Source organism: Magnolia sinica, chromosome 1 (assembly GCF_029962835.1).
Source record: "Magnolia sinica isolate HGM2019 chromosome 1, MsV1, whole genome shotgun sequence".
Lineage (NCBI taxonomy): Eukaryota > Viridiplantae > Streptophyta > Magnoliopsida > Magnoliales > Magnoliaceae > Magnolia > Magnolia sinica.
Genome location: NC_080573.1, coordinates 5,524,923 through 5,550,482, shown reverse-complemented (window position 1 = coordinate 5,550,482; position 25,560 = coordinate 5,524,923). Strand labels below are relative to the sequence as shown.

Below are 25,560 nucleotides of genomic sequence, written 5' to 3'. Positions count from 1 at the left end.
CCTGGTACAAGCCCACCACCAAGCACCCTAGCAACTTCCATTCCAAAGATTCCCAACCTAAGAATCATGCATACCAATTAGAATATTTAGTACCACTGGAAAGGGAAGCCAAATTTCCGGGCAAGACTTTCTAACATACAAAACCTAAATGCTGCACCATTAGACCATCTAGGCTGGTTAATTGCTTCAAATAATGATCAAAAGCCCACTGACCCCATGCAATCTTATTAATCAATTTTTACTATAAAATTTCAGGCATCAATTGTTTCAGGGCCTTCATATTTTTTAAATCCCATTTGATGATGCCTTTGAACAGTATACAAAGCTAAGTTATTCTAGAAAAGGCATGCATGCTGAATGTGGATCAATGTAACAATGGTTTCTAAATCAACTATAGAAATGGAGAAATATGGTTGGAGCATGCATGCTGAATGTGGAATTGTGGATCAATGTAACAATGGTTTCTAAATCCACTACAGAAATGGAGAAATATGGTTGAAGCATGCTTGCCACTTTGAGATATAGCAATGGATCTTTGGCACAAATGAAGAGGCAGCCAGGCAACCAAATTTAGTTTCTTGAGATTGCTATGAATGTCAATGAACTGAGAAGGAATCTTACCATGTATCACAATGGACCATTCAGAGTGAGCGTGCATCGAAGTATCACATGCAAGGTGTTTGATCTTGGAGTTGAAGCATTGGAAGCGCATCGGCATCAATGATTGAATGAGCATTTGAGTAACGGATTCAAGCACGAGAGAGTTTTGAAGAAGCGACTCAAGATCGACACATCAACGAGGCTCAATTAAACAAATGTCAATTAGTAAGTCCATACTCTCTTTCCTTGTGTAGGTTTGAGGGTAAGAATTCGTGACCCAAACTCAACAGATTCTTGTGTAAGACCTAGGCTCTTGTGTATGGCTAAATTCAATGGACATGGGTGCGTACGTGTTAGTCTCTATGGGAGCATCCGAAGGAAGTAAACGTAGGTCATTGGACTAGAACCGAAGCTGTTGGTTAGCCGATAGAAAACCAACTAATCTCTTGCGAGAGCCTCCGACGGGAATGTACGCTATGTCCTTGTGTAGGGCTGTAAAGGTTAGAGGTGAACCTGATTTAAAACCTCCGATAGTGAGATCCAGTACACTCATGGGTTGAGTGCGTCCACCGAGAGTGGAGTAGAGAAACTGAACCGCTATATATGCTTGTGTTTCAGATTGTATTTGAGCACTTATTTAATTGTGTTTATGTGATTGTTTAGTTGAATTTTATATATATATATATATATATATATATATATATATATATATATATATATATATATATATATTAAAGGCAACAAACTGAAAATCATTAAACTAAAAGGAAAAGGGATACAAAAAAAAGAAAAAAGAAAAAAAGAAAGAAAAAAGGAAACAGGAGAGAAAAGAGAGAAGCAAATCTGCTAAGATAGCAGAAAGCCCCTAGCAGCCTAAAAAACTAAGATTTAAATTATACGAATCTTTGACGTTTGTAGCCAATTCGATCACCATCTTTTTAACCCTGGATCCCACTGCCTTAACAAAAGAAGAATTATCATTGAAACATCTTTCATTTCTTTCTTCCCAAATGGCCCACCAGATAGCTAGAATAGTCATGCACCAGATGATAGATTTGTCTTTCCCAAGCTTGAGACCATTCCAAGAAGACAGGAGATTGGCGGCCGAATCTGGAACACACCAACTGACCAAAAAACTCTGAACAAAATCTGCCCAGATTTGATAAATGAAAGAACAATGCACCAGCAGGTGATTCACGGACTCTGCCTCGCGCATGCAACAGAGACAGATGTTAACAATCTGCATGCCTCTCTTAGACAGGTTGTCAATAGTAAGGATTCTATTGCGACCCGCTAACCAGCTGAAACAAATGAACTTAGGAGGAACTAGGTACTTCCAGATGAACGGGGTAACGTTATGCAAAGGGGATGACGCAGGATAGATATAGGAGTAAAGAGATTAGATGGAAAAGGATCCTGATTTCTCTAACTTCCAAACGAGGCTATTAGGCTGGCTGCTATGGGGCATTATATTAGATATGCAGTCCTAAAGAGCCGTGAACTCCCTAAATTCGCTGTCATTGAGATTTCTGGAACATCTGATATCCCAAACAATTTGAGTGGGCGTGAGAGAGAAGCATCTGTTGATGAGGATATCTTTATCGGGAGAAAGCCGATAGATTTGAGGAAATTGAAATTTAAGTGGTTCTTTCCCTACTCATAGGTCTTCCCAGAACCGAATAGAAGAGTCGTTGCCCAACACATAGCTGCTATTCTCGATCACTGGATTCTTAGCTGTAAGAATACCTTTCCAGATATGAGAGGCCTTATAGTATGAAGAATCTTTAGGCCACCATCCACCTTGGGAAGAGCCATACTTGCCTTTGATAATCAAGGCCCAGAGGGCCTCCTTTTCAGAGCCTAGTCTCCAAGACCATTTACCTAGTAGCGCCATCATGACTTTCAAATTTTTAACATTGGCACCACCTTCCCTGAACAATTTACATACTTTCTTTCATTCTAGCAGATGAATTTTCCTCTGGTTTTCCTTACTGAACCACAGGAAATCTCTTCTAATTTTGTTGATGGACTTTAGAACCGGGCCTGGGCATCTGAACAGCAACATGAAGTACAGGGGAAGATTAGAAAGGGCTGCTTTAATAAGAGTAAGGCGACCTCCCATAGATAAGTATCGGCATTTCCAAGTGGCCAGATACTTTTGGAACTTGCTGATGACTTTATCCCGCATAGATTCCGGCGGGGGTCCCACAGAGAGGGGGAGACCAACAAAAGAAGTTGGAAACGTATCTATATGGCATCCAAGCGTGACTGCAAAAGACTGGAGAGTCTGAGAAGGAACATTAATTCCAAGCATCTTCGATTTACTCATATTAATCCTATGGCCAGAGACCACTTCAAAACAGCGCAGGGCAGTGTGGAGATTCTCGATGCATTCTGCTTAGGAGTCAGAGAAAATAAGGGTGTCGTCAGCGAACTGGATATGAGTTAGGGGATCAAACAACCCAGGCATCGCAATACCACGGAGGGATCCTTGATCCTGCCCTTTGATCAGCATTTTAGAAAGCGCCTCACCGACGATAAGGAAGAGAAGAGGGGACAGGGGATCCCCCCTGCCTCAGCCCTCTCAAGCTTTTAAAAAAGCCTCTAGGGGATCCATTTAGAATAATTGAGAAGTGAGCCGAATCGATGCAAGCAACAATCCACCTTCTCCACTTGGCCCCAAAACCCATACAAGTAAGCATATAGAGAAGAAAATCTCAATCAACGTGATCATATGCCTTGGCCATATATATATATATATATATATATATATATATATATATATATATATGCATGATTAGATTAATGGTAGGAGTTGATAGATAGCACACCCCACACACATATGTACACTATCATGTTTATAGACTAGTTGCTTGATTGTCGCATCTATTATAGTCTATGTGATTGGACCATCTATTGGCTTGGAAGCCTTAGAAATAATTGCCTTACTTAGCTTTTATTGGAAATTAGTTTATGTAAACAATTGTATTAAAATGCATACATTTTATTTGGTCCTAATCACCTCCCCTCTAAGACATAACCATTCATTCTATAGCTATAATCGTGGTATCTTATTCCACGCAATTTCACGGTTTCTTTACTCCACTCTCCGCGGACACACTCTCCTTAAGTGTGTAAGTATTCACTATCAGAAGTTTTAAATAAGGTTCACCTCTAACCTATACAAGCGTACACTCCTATTGAAGGCCTACACAAGGACTAACCACATACACACCCATGTCGGTAGCCTAAATAAGGACTAACCATATACACACTCATGTCGGTGGCCTACATAAGGACTAACCATGTACACACTCATGTCGGTGGCCTACATAAGGACTTACACACGAACACACCCATAACGGTGGCCTACATAAGGACTTGCACACGTACTCACCCGTGTTGGTGGCAATACTGTCCTACACAATAACCTATGTGAGTTTGGGTTACAAACTCTACACTCAATCATACACAAGGAAGGAGTGTGAACGGACTCTACAATTGACACTTGTTGGATTGAGCCCCTTTGACGCACCATGCTTGAGTCGCTTATTCAAAGCTCTCCCGTGCTTGAATAGGCTCCTTAATTGCTCCCCCGATCATTGATGTCGATGCTTGTCGATGCTTTAGCTACAAGTTCAAACACTTTGCATGCGATGCTCTAATGGAAAACCAATGTGATGGGAGGTTGGTTGAATCTCCTGCAACACATGGGAATGTTGGAATCCTAAGGGATTCACCTAGATGGGTATCCTAGAGAATTTAGACAAGAATCTGACTATTAATTCAAATCTAAACTCTAGAACAAGGTGAAAATTGAGTTCATCTTCAACATCAATGTTGGAATCCTCATTTAGAGTGATTAAGATCAAGAAGATGAATCCAATCTTATGGATTTAGAGGCTAATAATGTGGGATATGAGTGGGGAATCTCTTAAACTTCTATGGCACCAAAAACTCATCCAAATGCCCAAATATTGAATGCCCTTTATAAAGGAAACAAGTTCTAATGGTCAAAAAATGGACAGAAATCAACATTGTCGATTGATCAACTGAGTTGTCGATAGATCGGCCAAATCTGGCTTATATCCAGAAAAGCTTGTTGGATGATTTGTGCTGCCCTCGGTCAATCAACCGAGGGTCATCAATCAATCAGCCAAAATTCAGATTTACCTTAAAAAAAGATCGATCGATGGCTATAGTTTGGGCAGTTTGTTTTACAGCAGTCCGCACATCTTTTAGCCTTACTTATCATGTTCTAATTTTGGCTCTTAAGGTTATAGATGATCAAACAAGGTTTACCTATATAGGTTAGGATCATCTAAAGGCTAAGGGTTGTTTTGGGTCAAGGTTAGGGTCACCAAGGCACCCCATTTACCTGTTCTTTACTCATTGATGCTCATGTCCTCTTATGTCTTTGGTCTTCAGCTTCCAAGGGCTCAACCGACCCCCCAACACAATAACTCACATGATTGACAAACAAGGTGCACAAATAAGTACATTAATAGTAACTGCCCATTATTCTTATAGAATTGTCATATGCCTGATCAACATACCAAAGTAATTTTGGTCCAAGGCATGTTCACAGTGTGCACTACTTAATAAGTGGCTAGATCTTTGACACATGCCCATTTGATGATTGACGGGTTAGGCCTTCCAATCTCCCCATCTATGGTGGGTCCCCTTATATCAATGAATCGGATCACAAAACTATCCCACACAGCACGAGCCCTCAACACCTACATTACATGTTGATGGCACAAGAGAGGGGTTTTCATGGAGAGAAATGAAAGGGGGTGTCGGCCAAGGGGCATCTGGGAGGGGAGGGAGTGTGTTGAGAGAGATTGAGAGAGAGAGAGAAGGCAATGTTCCTTGGACACTTCTACTTTCTAGGATTTTGCAGTGCCGACACTTGGGGACACTTGGACACTCCTGGACATGACACAACACTTCAAAATTTGCATGGACAAAGTGTCCCAGTATGTTAAGTGAGGTGTCCAAAAATGTAACAAGCTTTTTGTTATGTAAATTTCTTTAGTCAAGCCGAAGATCTCTCACTCTTAACCCTCAAGCTTCCCTCCATTCTCTTGTTCTTAAAGAAACTACCTGTGAGGGCCTTCTCGTTTTCTCTAGATTCCAGTTCACTTTCCATTACTCTTGTAGTTTAAACCACTAGCAATTAGTTTCTTTTATTCTTTTTTTACTTTTTTGAAAGGTAACTAGAAATTAGTTTCTATTACTCTTGTTAGCTTAAACTGATGTTAGTTTGATCAATTATTAGTTAGTTTAAAGTACTAGTAATTTGTTAATATTGAAATTATGTGAATATTCTTTCCATTTTCTTCATCTTTAATATTTTCATTGTTTTATTTAATTAAACCATTTTCATTTGTGTACGGAAGTGTCCCCGTGCCTAGTTTTTGGAATTTTGGCGTGCTGGACACTTTAGGAGACTTTAGCCCTGGCACCCATGCCACGTGTCTAGCTAACACTAAGAGAGAGAGAGAGAGAGAGAGAGAGAGAGAGTGTGTGTGTGTGAGAGAGAGAGAGAGAGCTGGTGATGGGCAAGTGGTGGTAGGGGATAGGGATGGAGAGGATGAAGAATTAGGGATATCATTAGATTTCAATAGTTAAATTGTGGAAATGACCTTACCTATACGAGTCGGGCAGGGATGGGCTTGAGCCAAGCCTACAGGCTTTGAATAAATAGGCTTAAATTTCATGCATGGGATCCCCTCAGATCTATTTGAGCAACCAAAGTCCGGCCTGCTAAAAGCCCTAACTAGAGTGGAGTAAATGGTTTGAATGATTCAAAATGATGAACAAGTAGGCGACATGTATAACAGATGTATGCATGTACATGGATGGTCAGATGATCACACACTAGACCATCAATTATTTTTTATTAGAACGTAGGTAAGAACAAGAGGACTTCCAAAACGCCTTTTTTTAACACTATTCTTTGTAAAAATCCCCCTAACTAGACTATCTAGAAAGTTGAGTTGACCAAGTGGACCTAGTTCCGGCGAGTCTTTACAGAGGGACTAACCTCGAAATTCAACCAAGTTGACTTGGCCAGCTTTCAATACAAGTCAGGGCAGCTCCATGAGGTTTAGTGCTATCAGGCAAATCACGGCAAGTAAGTCCAAAAGAGGACCAACAAGATTTTAATGCGATTTTGATATAGGCAAGAACATGCTAAGAGGGCAAATCAGCCTCAAAGTTGTATGCAAGAAGGATAAGACCCGTGACTAACTTCTCCATAAATAGGGATCTTAGGAATTGCTTGAAGACCAATTTTAACTTAAGTCATGCCAGTCATGTCAGACGGAGAGTATTTATTCATAAGACTTCCATACATTGCTATTGTTGTAGTTTCAATCATCAAATACTTCACTGTGCTATTTAGGGTGTTTTGATGTCCCCAAAATTGAGGGTGGTTCAGAATTTGCAGCTGAGCAGATAGCAATTCACTTCACAAGCCGTTTTGAGTTGCCAAAAACATAGTCTTCGTCCATCGGAATGGTTCCCATTTTTACATTTACACCAAAACAGGACTGATATACCAACAAAGATTAAAATATCATTTGAATTGTGTGTGGAAATCACAAGCATGCTCAACAGTTTGCATGAATATTCAAACATACCATTAATAATGGGCCAATTAAAGATGGTAAAGATTATAATGGTCCATACATAAGAGGAAATATTAAACATGAATTATTTGAAATTACAAACTTACAATGGAATTCTCCACTCCAACTTGTTTATCCCCTTATTCACTTCTGTCAGTCTCCTCGGATGCATCTCAGCTGGACGTCGCGGCAGCCACGACACCCTTGTCTTATTGCTCCCAGAGACCCTCTCCGAGTCCGCAAATTGCTTCAACGAACCCGTGGCCTTGCAAGACGGGCACGTCCCCCACCACTGCCCGTCTGATGCTCCACACTCCTGGCACACCCAATGCACCTTGACCTTCCCCGTCCTCCTCAGTGGGGGCCCCACACCCCCTCCTGACCTCAAATTGGAATTGTAACCAGACCAGACGGGTTTCTTCACGATGGGCTTTTCCGAGCTAGGGTTTTCTTCTCTGCTGCCTAAATCTTCGCCATTGTTGGTAATCTGTCTCGTTACAAGTTCTTTGGTGACGGGATCGAAGCCAGTCCAGACTTCAGGGTGTTGGAGATCGGCTTTTGATTCTTCGCAATGGCGGGGATTCGTGGAATGGTAGGGTCTGGCATTGGGAGAACTGAAGTCGCGGAGAGTTTGGGATATTTGGGAACATTTGGGGATGGAAATGGATTTGGTGAGATTGAGGACGGACTTGAGATTGAGGAAGGATGGCATTTGAGAGGTTTGGAGAAGCTGGTGATTCGAGGGTTTAAGCATCAAAGGACAAAGAGAGAGATTCGAGGGTTTAGGGTTTTGGCGAAGTAAGTTTGCAGGTGAAAGAGAAAAAAAGCCGCGGGAGAGTTCGAAATCGGAAATGGGACGACCTTTCGCGGTCGGATATTTCTATAGGATGGAAAGTTTGTTCGCCGCACGTGCAACCCTGTCCACACGCAGCAGGCACGTGCGAACCGGCCAGTATTGGAACGTCTCTAACGTTACATTGCAAAGAATCGACTCGATCCTATCATCGGGCGACCTGCATTTGTCCGTTGGATACGGACCGTTGTCAGTTATTTATACATCGTACAGTGTGGCCCCACCTGATCAGTGGGCCAGTTGGTTGATAAATAAGCAACGTCGTGGTCGTACGGAAGGCACCGACTCCGCCAACGTCCCGCACTCAGCTTTACAGGAGTCTAACCCTATCGAGCTGGTAAAGTTTTCTTTTCTTTTCTCTTTTTTTTCTTTTTTTTTTTTTTTTTAAGTACACCCCACTGTCAGTTCACACTTCACTGTTAGCCACCCCCACTAGGGATCGATACCAAGACCTCGGCGTTGAAACGGGGTATCTTTCACTTAGTCTACTACTTTGAGCTATGGATCAAGGTGTGAGTTGGTACAATTAGGGGTGCACATGGGTCAATTCAGTCTGATTCTGGGGTGAAATTGGAGATGAACCGCGCCCAACAGTTCTAAGATATTCAAAACCGAAATCGGACTGTTTGCACCCTAGAACCAAACTGGAACCAAACCGTTAAAACCAGTTCGGTTCTAGATTGGTTCCACGGTTCTAGGTTTTTTATAATCCAGCCCAATTATATCTTTTATTTTATTATTTAGCCCATCTCCATTCATGTTGTGATCCATTTAATGAATGGTTTAGATATTGTATAAGGTGTACAAAAATATCTTTATGGAAACAATCAAATCGTGCATTATAAACCATAAATCATGAGTCAAATATGGAAACAATCAAAGGGTTTTTGGTTCAGTTCCTGGTTCGATTCTACGGATCGGATCTACGGTTCAGTTCTACAAATCAGTTCACGATTCGGTTCGGTTCTACATACCCTCAAATCAAGAATCGAACCGATGTAATCGATTCTTTGATTTTTGGAACCAGAACCGGTGCACTCTAAAACTGGACCAAACTGGACCGTTTGGTCAGTTCTGGTCCAATTTCACGGTTCTACCGGTTCGATGTACACCCCTAGGTACAGCTTGGCTCAACTTAACCAATAGCTAACCCTAGCCCAAACTTGGCTCAGCTGGGTCCTTGGAGCCTGTCTGGCCCAATCAGCTCAGTTCGATCAACAGCTCAAGTTGGTTCAAGCCGAGCCTCTTTATGACATTTTCTCGTACACATATGATGCATTTTCAATTTATCACATAATGCAAAACAACAATAATACTTTACATGTATTCGTCAAATACTCAGCGAGCATCATCGAAATCAAGGTATGAAGATAGTCTTATGATGTAAAGTTTTTTTTTAATGATTTGTTTCATATCCATTATTTCCTCGCCACCAGTTAATCTCGCATAGGATGTCATTTCATCAAACACTCAGCGAATAGTATCAATATCAAAATAATTGAGTCACTAGATTGATTCTATCCAAATCGATTCAAGTTAAGGTTCGATTTGAGTTGAGTCAAGCTTGGGCAAGCTCAAACTAGCTCAACTTGGTACGAATCAAATTTCAAGCCGAGGTATATTAAATGAGCTGACCGAGGTAACTCGACTCATGTACAACTTTAGTTACCTTTTTCATGACAATATATGTGAGACCCGTATCCTAGCCTGTACCGTTCCGTAGGCTCCCGCGATCCTCCCGATCAAATTCCGGTGACCTGCGACCTGTTTTCGGCATTTGCGCGCAACCCTGAGTCGTGTCTCGTATTCAAGAGTCATCTCGACCCGAAACTTGTACCCTAGCGACCGTGCCGTCGTCGCGGTTCCGACACTGCGTCTCGCACGCCTAGGCGATACCTGGGCCAAGAGATATGAACTCGTGTTCGGTTCGAAGAAAACACCGCGTGTTATAAATACCGAGAGAATCTCTACAACACGTCACATCAACCCATCAATCAAATGTCAAGTACAACCACCTCTCCCCAAAGTTAACTTTCTCTTACAACAAAGTACACATCCATCACCCATTACCCATCTCACACCCATCCCTCTCTCTCTTACACCTCTCTCTCTCATTACTCCCAAGCAATTCCACGAGAACTCCTAACGACTAGGCCAGCTCCATGAGAGAGCTTTGTGTGACCCACTCCTTACCACCCTATCTCCCATCTCCACCCCTGGATCGTCATCTCCACCATTGAAGGTGGTGCATTGGAAGGCTAGGGAGGAAGAAGAAGGATAGGTGGGTGAATTATTAATTTTTTGGATTCTCAACCGTTGATTGAGGGCCCACTTGTGGTGGGACCCATCTTGATGTATGCATTGTAAGAGGGGCTCATGATGGCAGGGTCCCTCCGCTTTTCCACTCATCTCTCTCTTTCTTTCTCTCTTTTTATTGATGGCAGGGATGGCCCACTCATGTGGGATCCACCATGATGTGTATCACATCCACGTGGTTCGTCCAGATGGCAGGGTCCACCGTGCTGCTGAACTGATCGCCCAGCGACTTGGACGATGGAAAACACATATCATATTGATTCGATGCTGGTGGGCCCCACTGACGTGAACCCCACCTTGGATTGGTGCGTTGCACCCCCCACCGTCCAATTCATAGATGGTGGGCATGGATTGGCCGGAGTGCCTCACGCTGCCACGTCATCGTGTCCTGTGGGTCCATCTGACCATGGGTATGCGTTATATCAACACCGTTCATCAATGGGCCCCACATGCTGCTGCTGCTGCTTTTGTGTCAGTAGGTGCTGTGGGGCCAGCATAATGCATGTATTTTACTCACCGTCAATCTAGATGATGGGACCCAGCAGCACCTAGCTGCTGTAATGACGCAGCAAGCTCTGTGGTTCCCTACACGAGGTATGTATTATCTCCAAACCGTCCTTTCATTTCTGGTGGGTCCCACGCATGTGGGCCACGTAGTATATATGTTTCATCCAGACCGTCCAACGTGGCCCACTTGAATGTATGTATTTCCCGCACCGTCCAGCCGAGGACAGTGTGGTCCACTGATATATGTGTTTCATCACGTCGTCCATCTGTGGACCCCACATGATGTACGTTCCTATCATGCAACAGCAGGGAGTGGGTACCACTCTACATGTGCTGCACTTGTGGAGATGGCCCACACGGTGCAGGCAGACCCACCATCAAGCCGTCCATCCAGCGTCCAGAGAGTCTGGACACTGGCACCTCACTCTCCCTCACACACTCACAAGTGTGTGTATGATATATCATATTACATTATAATATAATATATATATATATATATATATATGTATGTATGGTTTATATATTTTATTATATAATATATATCCTGACGAGAGGAGAGATCCTCACCATCCAAAAGTCTGGACGGTGGGACTCACCGTGATGTATGGTTTCATCCACACTGTCCCTGGTTGGGACTGGATTCCCATCGGCGGATGCATGTATTATATCCCTACCGTCCATCTATCTAATGTGCCAGGTACGGCCCCACCAAATGATGCATGTGTTGTATCTCTACAGCCCATCCAATTATGTGGGGCCACCGTGATGTATGGGCTTTGCCACCCCGTCCAGTACGCTGGATGGGTGGGACCCATTGCTGATGTACCTGATACATCTAAGCCGTCCATCCATTTGGCTAGCTTGCATCAAGGCTTGTGAAGAAAAATAAGACAGATCCAGTTATCAGGTGGACCACACTACAGAAAACAATGGAGATGATAGTCTACCATTGAAATCCCTTTTTTAGGATTACAGAAGCCTTGAACCAATATGATATTTGTTTTCCTTTAAACCTGGGTCTTTGTGACCTTATGAACAGACTCGATGGAAATTAAATGCTATGGTGGGCCCACTGGAATTTAATAGTGGAAATCATCATCACTACTGTTAGGTGTGGTATGGTCCAGATGATCCGTTGGATATGATTCATTTCTTAAAATAATGCTTTAAAATAATCCCTAGCAATAGATGAATGGTGTGGTTGGTTTGGGCCCATTCAACTTGGCCCACTTGATTCAACCCATTTTTACCGGCCCATTTGATTGACCCAATCGATTCGGCCCATTTGAACCGGCCCATTTGATCGGGCCATTTGATTCGGCCCATTTGATTCGGCCCATTTGAACCGGCCCATTTGATTCGGCCTATTCGATCGGCCCATTTGATTCGACCCATTCGACTTGGCCTACTTGATTCGGTCCATTTTATTCAGCCCATTCGACTTGGCTCATTCAATTCGACCCATTTGATTCGGCCCATGTGATGCAATTGAGGCCCATGACGATGTATATTAGGCCCTTGTGCGAGGCCGTGGGCCCACTATATGTTTGCCCCTATGTGGGCCACTCCTTGGGAGCAATGTTGTTTAAATGTCCACATTGATGGGCAATGATGGTTAGATGTCCACATTGTGACCTTCCCTTAGGCCTTGTTCGGCCGATTCCGATTGCCGAAGCCGATTCCGATTTGTCGAGGCCGAGTATCGAGGCCGATTCCGATTTGTCGAGGCCGATTGTATAGGTTGATTCCGATTGTTGAGGCCGAGTATCGAGGCCGATTTCGATCCGTCGAGGCCGATTCCGATCTGTCAAGACCGATTGCATAGGCTGATTCCGATTGTCGAGGCTGAGTATCGAGGTCGATTCTGATTTGTCGAGGCTGATTGTATAGGCCGATTCTGATTTGTCGAGGCTGATTGTATAAACTAATTTCGATTGTTGAGGCCGAGTGTCGATGCCGAGTATCGAGGTCGATTACATAAGTCGATTCCGATTGTTGAGGCTGAGTATCAAGGCCGATTCCAATTTGTCGAGGTCGATTCCGATTTATCGAGGCCGATTGTATAGGCCGATTCCAACTGTCGAGGCCGATTACGATTTGTGAAAGCCGATTGTAGAGACTGATTCCGATTGTCGAGGCCAAGTATCGAGGCCGATTCTGATTTGTCGAGACCGATTGCATAGGCCGATTCTGATTGTCGAGGCTGAGTATCGAGGCCAATTCCGATTGTCGAGGCCGATTCCAATTGTCAATTCCGAGCATCGAGGCCAATTCCGATTTTATTGAGGTTGATTGTATAGGCCGATTTCAATCGTCGATTTCGATTATCGAGGCCAAGTCTGATCGACAAGGCCAGGACCGATTACTGATTCCGATCGTCAAGGCCGAATCTGATTGACGAGGCCGATTGACGAGGCCGAGTCCGTATGTCGAGGCCGATTCTGATTATCAAGGCCGATTTTGATTGCCAAGTCCGATTGTCGAGATCTATATGATAAATATGCGACCCGTAGTTGAGGCCCATTGTGATGTGTGTTCGGCCTGTGTGATGTATATACAACCCGTGTTTAAGGCCTAATGTGATGAATAGGAGGCCTATGTGATAAGGCCCATTGTGATCTATTTGAGGCCCATGGGCAAGACCCATTGTGATGTATTCATGGCCCATAGGCAAGACCCATTGTGATGTATTCGTGGCCTATGGGTAAGACCCATTGTGATATGTATTAGGCCCATGATGCATGACCCATTTGATGTATTCGAGACCCACGTGTAGGGCCCACATGTCATGTATTTGAGGCCCATGAGCAGGGCTCACCTGTTGTGTATATGTGGCCATTGAGTAAGGCTCGTTGTGTTATATATTAGGCCTTTGTGTGAGGTCGTGGGCATGTTATATGTTTAGCTCTATGTAGGTCATTCCTTAGGGGCAATGTTGGTTAGATGTTCACATTGTCGAGGCCGATTGTTGATGCCAGTTATTAATACCGATTATGAATATGCGATAGCATGGCATCATGATACATGTCCATACGCATCATCTGCATGTTTGTTATGAGATGTGGTCGACCATTGCATATGTCATTGGACAGGTTGTTATGAGACTCCTTGATAAGTGGATGTTATCTCACATGAGCGCATGGTATGTACATGATTGATACATGACTGGATTATATGACTCATGCATCCTGCACTGTGTGATTATGACTATTGTATGCCCTAGTGATATCAGGGTCATAGCCTCCACAGACATATCGTGGATGGCCAAATGGGACACTGGAAATGTTTGGTTCTAGCATACGGGCGCCATAGATGTCCCTGGGTGAAAATCCCAAAACCTTCGTGGCCAACGTCGAGACCGAGTGGATATATATACGAGCGCATGAGGACCGTATACCAGTAGGCCGCGTCTCTCACTGTGTCGTGGTCGGTTGAGAGGGGGTGTGACCTTACCCGTCTGAGTGAGGGGGCAATGTCTAGGTTGAGTTTGACCAGCTTGGGGAATGAGTCTGCTATCGACGAGCCAGGCCCGATACCAGTAGACAGATAGTGGAGTCTTTTCCACTTACCCAGTTGTGCGCTTTGATAGGAGTGACAAACTGGCATAAAATTTAATAAACCCCGACGATGATCTCAGAGAGAAACCGTACTGATATGTAGACTTATCGAGTAGGAGTTGCATATTTATTCATTCACTATCCACTTATGTTGGTGGTGCACAACTAATTATTGTGTACCTTCGTAACGGTAAGGATTTCGGTTGGGCGCGTAACTAACATGAGATCAGGAGTTTACCACATTGAGTCTAACTATCCAAATTTAGGTATGAGACTGGTTTGGATAGAAGTCCCTTGTGATAGACCTCATAACCAGCGATACTACGTACTATCATCCCGACTTCACTCCAGCTTGGTCATTTCATTCGCATCGCATATTGCATTGCATCATCAGCATCTGATATTGGGCTTACTGTCCTTGCATTGCATAGCTGATTTACATTGCCTCATCAGTATATGATATTGTTTTTATTATATTTATTCATCGCATAGCCTGAATAACGTTGATGGTATTTATGGGCCTATCAGCATGTTTTCATATTGTTCTGACATCGTATGATCTATGATCTTGCCAGTATTTCTGATATTGTATGATTTATGGGCTTATCAGTATTTCTGCTTACTTTGATTACTTTGATATTGCTTACTTGACACTTACCTTGTGCACACACTTTCACCACCCACTAAGCTTTCTATAAGTTTATGCACAATAGATGCGTGCAGGTGAAGTTAGGTTGCAACAACGTTGAGCTTAGAGCATGCAACAGACCTTTGGAGCTTTAATTTTCGATATATGTATTTCCCTTTCAGCATTGTATTCAAATGATTATATTAGTGGATATGTGATGATGATGTTGCCTTTGTGATTTGGGTAAAACTCGTAATTATGTTTCTTACGAGGAAAAAAAAATGTACGTTGGAAAATCCTACTTATAGGATCTCAGGATCGAAATATGGCGTATAGACGCTAGAAGCTGAAAATGAGGTACTACGGAGGCCGTTGGCACCAGATTCAGCGATCGGAATTCCCGTGAGTCCGATCTCCGGATTTGGGACATGACAATATACGCCAGTCACTATTCTTTCAGCTCACGTCCATTTATGCTGCATGGATGAAGCTATCAATTGATTTGATTTAGATGATGACACAAACATACTAGGTAATGGTGAATGAGTGCTTACTCACATTATAAATAATATCTTCAATGAAAAATATATTATATTTTGTTCTAATATTATATAAAACTAACACTTAATTTAAATGTTTTAAGCTGTTAAATAATAATGTGTATATATATATAGTCATGCTCCCCTGCGCACCTACGCACGTGTGCACCTTTGCACATGTGTCATGGGTGTCTAATCTGAACGGTCCATGTGATGTAGAATGCCATGAAACCCCATGTGACAAATTTTCATCCCGATCTAAAATTATGGTGGGCCATAGCAAAGAGAAATGCAAATCAAGGGAGAAAATTGTTTTCATTTTTCATGACCCATCAAAGTTTTATATCAAAGTAAAACTTGGTCCTAGGGGGTTTCACGAGGTGCTGCTTCACATGAATGGTTCAGATTTTGTATCCACATCACGTATGATGGGTTCTCAAAAAAGTTCTTATGTAGTACGTACGAATTGATTCACAGGTGAGTGTTTCTTTGTGTGTGTGTGTGTGTGTGTATATATATATATATATATATATATATATATATATATATATATATATCAAAAAACATTATCGTTGATAATATGAATATGACTACAATGGCTATATAGATGACGATGAAAAATAAAAAATGCCTATGTATCAACTATATATGTCCACAATATCACATGTATGTCTGACATTATCACTGTAGTCCTGATACACATGTTGCCAAGTAACCATGATATCAATTATATTATCGCCAATATGGAGGGATTGTGAGAAAAATGTGTGAAAATCGTGTTTGAATAAAATAAAATTGAGAAAAATATTTAAAGAATATTTTTTATATGTTTTTTCCCATGATTTGGTTATGAAGTAAATACCAATCACTTTTATTGGCTTTTGGTGAATAAAATCTTAGATTTATAAGAAAAATCAACACTTAATAGCAAAGTGGTTGGAACCCAAAAGGTAAGAAAATTTTGAAATAAATCTTTTAAATCTCATATCTTGCGATGAATTTCACTAGATCACAAATGATTGTTATACATTTTTTATGAATTTGAATTGAAAATATCAACATTTGGAAGTTGGAAATTGGAAAAAAAAAAAAAATCCAAAGTTTTTATCAACATTTAGGGGGTGAAAATATATATATATATTTTAAATATATATATTTTAAAAAAAAGATAGAGAAATCCAAATTTTCTTCATTTTCTCTCCGAAAATTGATAGTGAAATATTTGATTTTTTATATGTTGAGTCGAGTTATCAAAAGTTTTTCATATTCTGAAAAAAAAAAAAAAGTCATTTAAATTTACAAAAATGCAATAAAAACCTTGTTGACATGTGCCTATTGTCATGATGTCGCTGGAATTAACCTGATTTATAGGGGATACGTGAGGTAACTCCCCATGTAACAATAAAAGTAAGACGTGTGGCAGGATCGACTCATTGAGTTCCCATTAAAATAGAATTTACCCGAGGATAAATACTTGCCATTCGTTGGTTATCAGGGGCACCCTGAGAACATCTTACTGATCATTCCTACACTCTACACCATGTACATGTACTCAAATCCAAACCATGGAAATCACTAGTCCAACCAGGAATGGATCATGGCCGTTCAACTGAACTGAAATGAAGTTCTCAGTAATCTGATTTCAACTACTGAATTTGAGTGGCTGACCATTTGGTTATTGACTATTGAATTTGTGACCTCCAATCAATGGTTACAATCTGCCCAATATGAGTTTCGGTGAACGAGTGTTCATGAGCAGATCCATCATTGGCTGAATTGATATTCAGGGAATTATATCATCTGACGGGCCCCACTTGGGTTAGGCAAAATCAAAATCCGGGCGGAAGCCAAACTCAGGCCTAGCCTGTTAACTTACATGATACTTTTAAGTTTGTATAAGTGGAGCCCATGGGTCACTGATTAGGGCTACATCTTTGTTGAATCCAACCATTGGATGGGCTGCGGTAGATGGCATGTCTCAATCCTTGGTATGATCTAATCAACATTAGGCCCACCTCTATGAATTGAATTTGGAGGAAACCGTGAAGCTCAAAAAATTACTTTACGAGCAAGGTGTGGATGATGATGTTAATGAATCTAATGACTAGTAGGTTGTGCTGTAAGATTTTTATTAAGTGGGCCTCACGTGATCAATGGCTTAAATTGACCTAACTTATTTTAACTGTTGGGTCATTTGAATTTGAACATATCAATAAATCCTGTGTTAGCTGTAACCAATTAAGATACATAAAGGGTGGTAGCAATTTAGACTTTCTACATACGTGGGATATTTTAGATAAACATAAATTTTATTAAAATGAACATTGTAAAAACATTTGCCAAAGATGTTTTCATTAATCAAGATTGAAAGTTGTCAGTTTGAAAACGTTTAGAAACCATTCTAGTTTCAACTATAAACTATGCTGACCAAGAATAGGCAGATGTTGCCTTTAGGACTCCGCTTGCATAAGTGATGTGGGTAAAGGAATTAGTTGTAAATCTCAAATACATAAGCCTTTTTTTGTATCAAATGTCTTTAAAAAAAGTGTAAGATGCATATCAACTCCCATGACTCGTTATAGCGGATTGGATAGATGAAGCTATCAAATCATAAAAATCCATTGGAATGTCCACTAACTTGGATGGTTGGAGGTGCATTAACCAGGCAGAATTTGGTGGCCCCACCATGATGTATGTGTTACATCCACACCATCCATTTATCTTGGGAGATCATTTTATGAAAAAGGCAAAAAATGAGCCACATCCACAACAAGACCATACCACAAAAGTAGTTGGGATTGAATGCCTACCATTAAAAACTCCCTACAGCCCACAAAAGAGTTGAATGAGGCTAATATTGCTAAAAAATGATATTGATGTATGGGATGATTTACTGTTCCATATATTAAGCTTACTCAGCGGCATAGTTGATGCGTAATAGCCTTAAAAAAAAAACCATTTGTGGACAACTGTACCATGTGTGGCCCAGTAATGGGTGATCAAGAGAGAATGATCAAAGTCTCACATGCACTGTAGAATAATCAATTGTTTGGGCAGTGCTAGCGATCTGTCAATGAGCTTTTCTAATGTATGGGTCCATCCTTGGTGCATACCACATAGTGAATGGTCCAGATTACCATAAACCAGCCACTACAGGTGATGCCCCAGATAGGTGTGGATCAATCTATCAAGGTAAGGAGACCAAGAAAGGATATGTACAGTAGTGTATGGCAGCCCATCACTGCATACGTGGCATAACTTAATCCAGACCGTCTAAATTGTGGCCTATATTCTACCAACTAGGAGGTGGGTGGAAGCGGATTGCTGGTGTACCTCACACCAGCTATATAGCTGCTGTATTGATGTTAGCAAGTTTGGTTTGTTTAATCATGAGGTATATGTTATATTCAAATTGTCCATTCATTTCGCAAACTCCTATTAAGACTTGATACTAAAAATAAGACAGTCTAGTTATCAAGTGGTTCACACTGGAAAAACCGTTAAAGGATTAAACATCTACCATTCAAATCCTTTATAGGGTCATAGAAGTTCTGGATCAATATGAAATTTGCTTTTCCTTTTCATTTAGGTATTTGTGACCTTATGAACAGATTGGATGTAAAATAAATATTATGGTGGGCCCTACAAACTGTTTAACAGTGAAAATCATCATCTCCACTGCTATTTATGGTATGGTCCAGATGATCCTTGGATATGATTCATATTTTGGACAATGTTCTAAAATGATCTCTAAAAATAGATGAACTGTGTAGATATAATAAATACATCACTGTTGGGGCCGGAAACGGATTGGCTACCCCGCCACCAGCCCCGTGGCTGGTGGTCGGTGCTCTGTGGGCCTTACCATGATGTATGTGTTTCATCCATTCTGTTAATCCAATTTTAAAGATCATTTTAGGTCTTGATCCCAAAAATTAGAGGTAGATAAATCTCAGGTGGTCCACACCACATGAAAACAATAGTGATTGGATATCCACCATTAAAATTCTCCTAAGGCCCACTGTACTGTTTATTTGATATCCAATTTGTTGATTAGGTCATAAAGGCCCAGATGAAGGGAAAAAACAAAAATCAGCTTGATCCAAAGCTTTTATGGCCCCCAAAATGTTTTTAATGGTCAACGCTCGTTCAACCATGTTTCCTGTAATGTGGTCCACTTGAGATTGGGATATACCTCAATTTTGGTCTAATAGCATAAAATGATCTGTAAAAATAGATGGACAGTATGGATGAAAAACATACATCATGGTGGGGCCCACAGAGCACCGACCATCAGCCATTGGCTGGTGTCAGGGGAGTAGCCAATCCGTTCCCGTTGGGGCCATGTAACTTTGATCTCATTTGAGTCGTTCGTACAACTCGAGCTCGACGAGTGTCAGTGCTCGTCTTCGCACGACACGTACCTACAGCAGCTGTATTGCTGGTATGAGGTACACCAGCCAATCCGCTTCCCAGGTGGGTGATGTTGGAGAAAATTCTCAACTGCAAGGGTTTCATAGAAGCATCTAAATTCTCAACTGCAAGTGGGGCCCTCCTTCGATGCAACTCTTACCACAACAACGGCCCAGATCAAAATCTATCCTCTTGTCTCCCCATTCTCCAAATCTCTAAAACGTACACTAACGCCTCCCATTTATTTAATCTGTTCAACCCCTATAAATGCACCAGCACAACACCTTCCACAGAAGCATACCTTCTGTTCGACGAAACGACTCACAGAAACCCCATCTCTCAGAACGCACGCATCTCCACCCACGTCCGCAATGGTGACCCACATGCCGCGTGGCTCCTCTTTCTTCACATGAACCGTGCAGACTTCAACCTTGATACATATACATTCACTCCTGTTCTTAGCGCCTGTTCTGCACTGTTCGACGCACAACGAGGTAGGCAAGCTCATTCTTTGCTGATTAAAACTGGGCTTGGATTGGAAACCGTTGTGAACACTGCCCTTGTTGATATGTACACCAAATGCGGTAGCTTGGATGATGCAGTCCGGGCTTTCAGAGAGACGAGATCGAGAGATGTTGTTGCATGGAATGCCATGATATCGGGGCTCATCCGGCATGGCCGAGCAATTGATGCTGTAGGTGCTTTCCAAGAAATGCAGAAGGACGGCATAGGATTCAGTGATTTCACGCTCTGCTCAATGCTGAAAGCGTGTGCTGCTTTAGAAGCTCTTCGGCAAGGCAAGCAGATTCATGCTCTGTCAATTGTTGTTGGAGGTTGCAATTCAGTCGTTTGGAGCACTGCGCTTGTTGATTTCTATTCGAAATGCGGTCTCATTGCGAATGCATTCAGAGTATTCGATGAAATGAACTGCACTAAGGATGAAGCTACTTACAACACTTTGCTTTCTGGGTGTGTTCGGAATAAGAAGTACGAAGAAGTATTCTTGATGTTGGTAAGGATGCAGCCAAACAGGATCGCTCTGACAAGTGTTCTTGATGCTTGCTCTGAGCTTTTGGATTTGTCGAAAGGGAAGCAGATACATTGCGTGGCAATCCGTCAGGGGTTTGAGTCTGATACCTTATTGTGTAATGCATTATTGGACATGTATGCAAAATGTGGGATGTTAACATCTGCCCATTTGGTCTTTGATCGGATTGGTAGGAAAAACGTGGTTTCTTGGACCAGCATTATTGATGCGTATGGGATTCACGGTCTTGGAGTTGAAGCTGTGGAGATGTTCAAGAAGATTACTGTAGGGAGCAGTGGCATTGCTCCAAATTCCGTGACACTTCTCGCTATTCTTTCAGCTTGTGGCCATTCTGGCCTTGTGGAAGAAGCAAGGAATTGCATTGTTTCGGCAAGGGAGAAGTACAGTCTTGATATTGGTCCAGAGCATTATGCCTGTTTCATTGATCTCCTGGGACGGGCGGGCCGGATCGATGAAGTGTGGAATCTCTTCTGTGATATGAGTACTAGTACAAAACAACATGCAGCAGTTTGGGCAGCTCTGCTCAATGCTTGTAAAACTAATCTCGATGTTGTGAGAGGAGAGTTTGCAGCAAAGGGTTTATTAGAGCTGGAACCTGAGAATCCGGGGAATTATGTCTTGCTATCGAACTTTTATGCTGCTGTTGGAAGATGGGAAGCTGTGGAGGAATTGAGAAGGGTAATGAGAGAGAAAGGGCTTAGAAAGGAGGCTGGAAGTAGCTGGGTTCCGTTGAATGCTGAAATGGAGATTTTAGCAGGAGACAGCTGGGTCGCCATTGGATGCTGAGAACAAATCTATCATGATTGGATTGCTCATAAAGCCACACATGCATACGGAAAAAAACAGATGATGTGCACATTGGTTGTTCAAGTGCGGCTTGACCAGATGAGTGGACTGATCTGATTTTGTGCGGAACATATGAAGTGGGGCTGATCCAATCACAAGGCTGGACTTATGCGAACAGCAGCCTTGGCAAGTGCAGCAGCTAATTCCAGAAGCTTGAAATTGCTTCATATGTTTTGCATGGACAGGAATAAGGCAGATTGGTAAGAAAAAATGTGGTTTCTTGGACCAACATTATTGATGCGTATGGCACTCGCAGGCATGGAGTTGAAGCTCTAGAGAAGTTCAAGGAGACAAAGGGTGAGAATGATGCATTACTCCAAATTCCATGACACATCTTGCTATTCTTTCAGCTTGTGACGATTCTGGCCTCTTAGAAGAAGCCTGAGATTGCTTTGTTTCGATGAGGGAGAAGTAAAACTCTTGATAGGCCTGTTTCATTGATCTCGTCAGACAGGAAGGTCAGATGAAGTGAGGGATCTCTTGGATCATCATAGTAAGTGCTATCTGAAACTATCTTGAGTGAGAACTGAATCACATTGAAATTGTCATTTTTCTAGCGCCGACCACTAATAAGCTTTTTCCAGTCACTAATTCATTGAGTCTATAAATTGTTGATGAGACTACCTTTCAAGCTCACTGGTCTGATCTTCTTCCATCTTCGCCACCCCTTTCTCCAACCACATTCCCAACTAGAATGGAAGACCAAAGATCCAGACTACCACTTGCTTGGGATCATCCAACTTTGTTTCTTCTTCCAGCATTATGATGTTCCACTTTCACTGCCAAGTCGTTTTTTGTCAGCTTAGGTATTAGATGTAGATTAATAGACTTTTTAGGCGTGGATAAGAGTGTAAGATGTGTTGAATGTCATCACTGCTCAGATGTGGTTTCAGAACTTCTTGCATTAGCAAAGATAGTGGAATTTCACGGGCAACAAATCTAAAAATTTCGAAGCTTAGGGGCATTGCATTCAATTACTTTGTTCTATACCGAATGGGCCTTTTGGGGGTGTAGACACCCCATCCAAGGCTGATAAGTTGATTAGAGTGTAGTAGGAACAACAACCCAGTCAACTTAGTCACAGATCCTTTTTGTTGGGACCTGCCCGAATGGCTGTGCATCCCAGTCTTTCATCAATAAAGATCAGGTGGAATGATTTCCACCTTCAATAAATAATTTTTTTTTTAAAAACCTAGTCAACTTAGTCAACCCAATCAAATTCAATCAACCTGTTCAAACCTAGTCAAACCCAGTCAACCTGGTTAGCCCAAAATCAAGCCCGTCTTCAGGCCTGAATCCAAGCCAAGTTCAAGCCCATGCACAGGCCTATTAGTATTTAGGACCACAATAAGGCAAAACTAGGCGGACCAGGGAGAAGAATGTCACCTTAGATGACCCTTTACAAAAAATGTGGGCCATCCATGGACAAGCCTCATCTTTTATAGGGAGGTTAGGTGGGGTGGTGACCTCAGCAAGGTTCCTTGGCAAATGCGCTGGAAGTGGAAAAAACCTTGTTGCCCTTACCTTTGGCCAAAATTACGGCTTTGCCCCTCGATCCAATCACCCTGATTGCGTGACGTAGCAGTAACCAATTCCAACCTTTGAAGCCTCCTTTACCCATTGATTTTCTGAAAATAACCAAAATGCCATACCATAAACTTATAAATACCCCTCCCCATTTCAGTTTAAAACCATCTCTTAACCTTCAATCACTCACCATTCACCAAGTGAGCTTATGGAGGAAAAGAACGAGCAAAGGAGAGTGGGATCTAGCTCATCCTTCCACCAAGGAGAGGGAGAGTGCAAGAGAGGAAACCCATCTAGTCTTATGTCAATTTAGCCAAGTCCTAACCTCAGCCGCCTAGGTCACTGGAGGTCGATCTGGTCCATTCGAGCTAACCTTTGCTACAAACCTATACACCCATTCGTCCAGCTCTAATCAATTTCATTTATATTTGCATTAACATCGTTCATCATTCTCTCCATTCTAACCCACGTGTTGATCTAGTTGGCCCAAGTGTATGCTCTACGGCTTCACGGAATATTAGATCTTGCCCATAAAAAACTTGGATTGATTAGGCTTTGACCGCTTCTTCAAGTGGTGCATTAGGGTAGATTTATCTCACATGGGCCATCGCTTGTTGCAGGCACTGCATTGCACACATATTTGCAGCATCAATGCACGAGTCAATCTAATCTCAAATACTTTGTTTTGTCCTATGAAGTAGAGACCATACACTCGTACGAGCAAAGAAGGGGTACTTAACACTTTCCCTCTTTATAACCGTGGTCCCTTATCCAGAATTTTCAGTCGCAGATTAGGAGTCATTTTAGGACAGGGAATCAAACGACTCCTTCTCCTAAGGTTTCTACAGAGTTTAGCTGACCGTGGAAATCTAAGTAATTGGTTAGTGGCGACTCCAGTCAAATATAATACCCATATGCTTCAAATACACCGTTAAAAGCCCTAAAGTAGCTTGGTGGCCTGTGCAATATCTGCTAAGCCAGACCCATGAGACCCCAGGGTTCATTTCTTGTTTCAACAAGAACTTGTCAGATGTAAAAAAGCCCCTGTGGATGCTAGATCGCTGTGCAACTCGGAAAATGGATCAGCATGCCACTGCAAGTATTTACACTTGCACACTGTTGTTCATGGGAGCGTCTTTGTCAATCATCTTGAACTTGTGGTTTTCAGCTCTTGGATAGAAGTCTGGCAATCTTGTTGTGTTTTACCCTTGCCTAAGGACGCTACACCAGACTGAAATGGAAGTTATTGATGAATTTAATCTAGACCTGTGAGAATTTGAAGCAAAACCCGCACAGATTGAGAGGGATTGTGTTTATTTTAGGTGCTTCAGGGGTGTAAGATAATGTTGCCTGCACGTATGAAGTGGAGATGGGCATAGGAAAATTATATTTTTCATTAGCCTAGCCTATTCTTATGCAATATGAGTATGGTAAAACGTGATTTGATGATATTGATGAAAAATGATTTGAGGATACACGGCCTATCATGTCTGCTTATACATATTGCTTTTTCACTCAAAATAGAGAAAAAAGAAATAAAGAAATAAAGAGTACGGTTCCGCTTGATGATTCTTAGTTAAATAATTTTCAATGGAGATCTAAAATAAAGAGATCAAGAACTGGAAGCATAATCTTGAGGTTTGGTTGAAAAAAATGGGTAAGGATTATGCTTTGCCTCAGGAATGGGACAAATAGCCCTTTGATTGGTTCACCAAGGTATTGGGATGAATATCCTACCCTTTTTAGGGCTTCAGCACGCAAGTGACCAATAACGATAATATCCCTGCTATTATTCGTGTCTCCAACTTGAGATATCAATAACACCGGTGGTATAAAAAAAATTAGGTTTCGGCCAGATGGGATATCAATAACACTGGTAGTATTAGAATTTTAGGTTTCGGAGATATATTGCCAATGTATTGATATCGCCAATGTATCACCAATATTTTAGATTGTGTAAATTCCAGATGTTGCTTGTATCGTCAATATTTTCGACTGTGTAATTTCTAGGTGTTCGCCAATGTATCAACAATATTTCGATAATATTGCCAATGTAATGATATCGCTAAAAAATTATTTATTAAAAAAAAT

At 41.8% G+C, this 25,560-nt stretch overlaps 2 protein-coding genes across 6 annotated transcripts in view; one reads left to right on the top strand and one right to left on the bottom strand.

Moving 5' to 3' along the window:
• Positions 1 to 8,144, bottom strand: part of LOC131237572 (uncharacterized) — a 41,243-nt gene extending 33,099 nt beyond the window's left edge. For 3 of the 4 annotated variants that reach the window (XR_009167319.1, XM_058235432.1, XM_058235423.1), the window contains exons 1-2: positions 7,343 to 8,144; positions 2 to 57 (exon numbers count right to left, since the gene is read on the bottom strand). Coding sequence is in view for 3 of the 4 variants with exons in the window: in XM_058235432.1 (XP_058091415.1) it covers positions 2 to 57; positions 7,343 to 7,989 (703 nt within the window). In the remaining variant the exon portion in view is untranslated. The remainder of the gene's footprint in view (position 1; positions 58 to 7,342) is intronic. The other variant, XM_058235410.1, reaches the window with a different exon arrangement.
• A 10,407-nt stretch (positions 8,145 to 18,551) lies between these two features.
• LOC131237558 (pentatricopeptide repeat-containing protein At5g66500, mitochondrial-like) lies at positions 18,552 to 22,573 on the top strand. Of its 2 annotated transcripts, XM_058235398.1 has the most exons (3): positions 18,552 to 18,941; positions 20,112 to 21,170; positions 21,270 to 22,573. In XM_058235398.1, exons 2-3 carry the CDS (start codon positions 20,119 to 20,121, stop codon positions 21,880 to 21,882), a joined length of 1,665 nt encoding a protein of 554 aa, XP_058091381.1. In that variant the 5' UTR covers positions 18,552 to 18,941; positions 20,112 to 20,118; the 3' UTR covers positions 21,883 to 22,573. The 2 variants fall into 2 exon arrangements, with proteins under 2 accessions (XP_058091381.1, XP_058091377.1); XM_058235394.1 differs by having other exon boundaries at positions 18,554 to 18,941; positions 20,112 to 22,573.
• Positions 22,574 to 25,560: the final 2,987 nt, after the last annotated feature.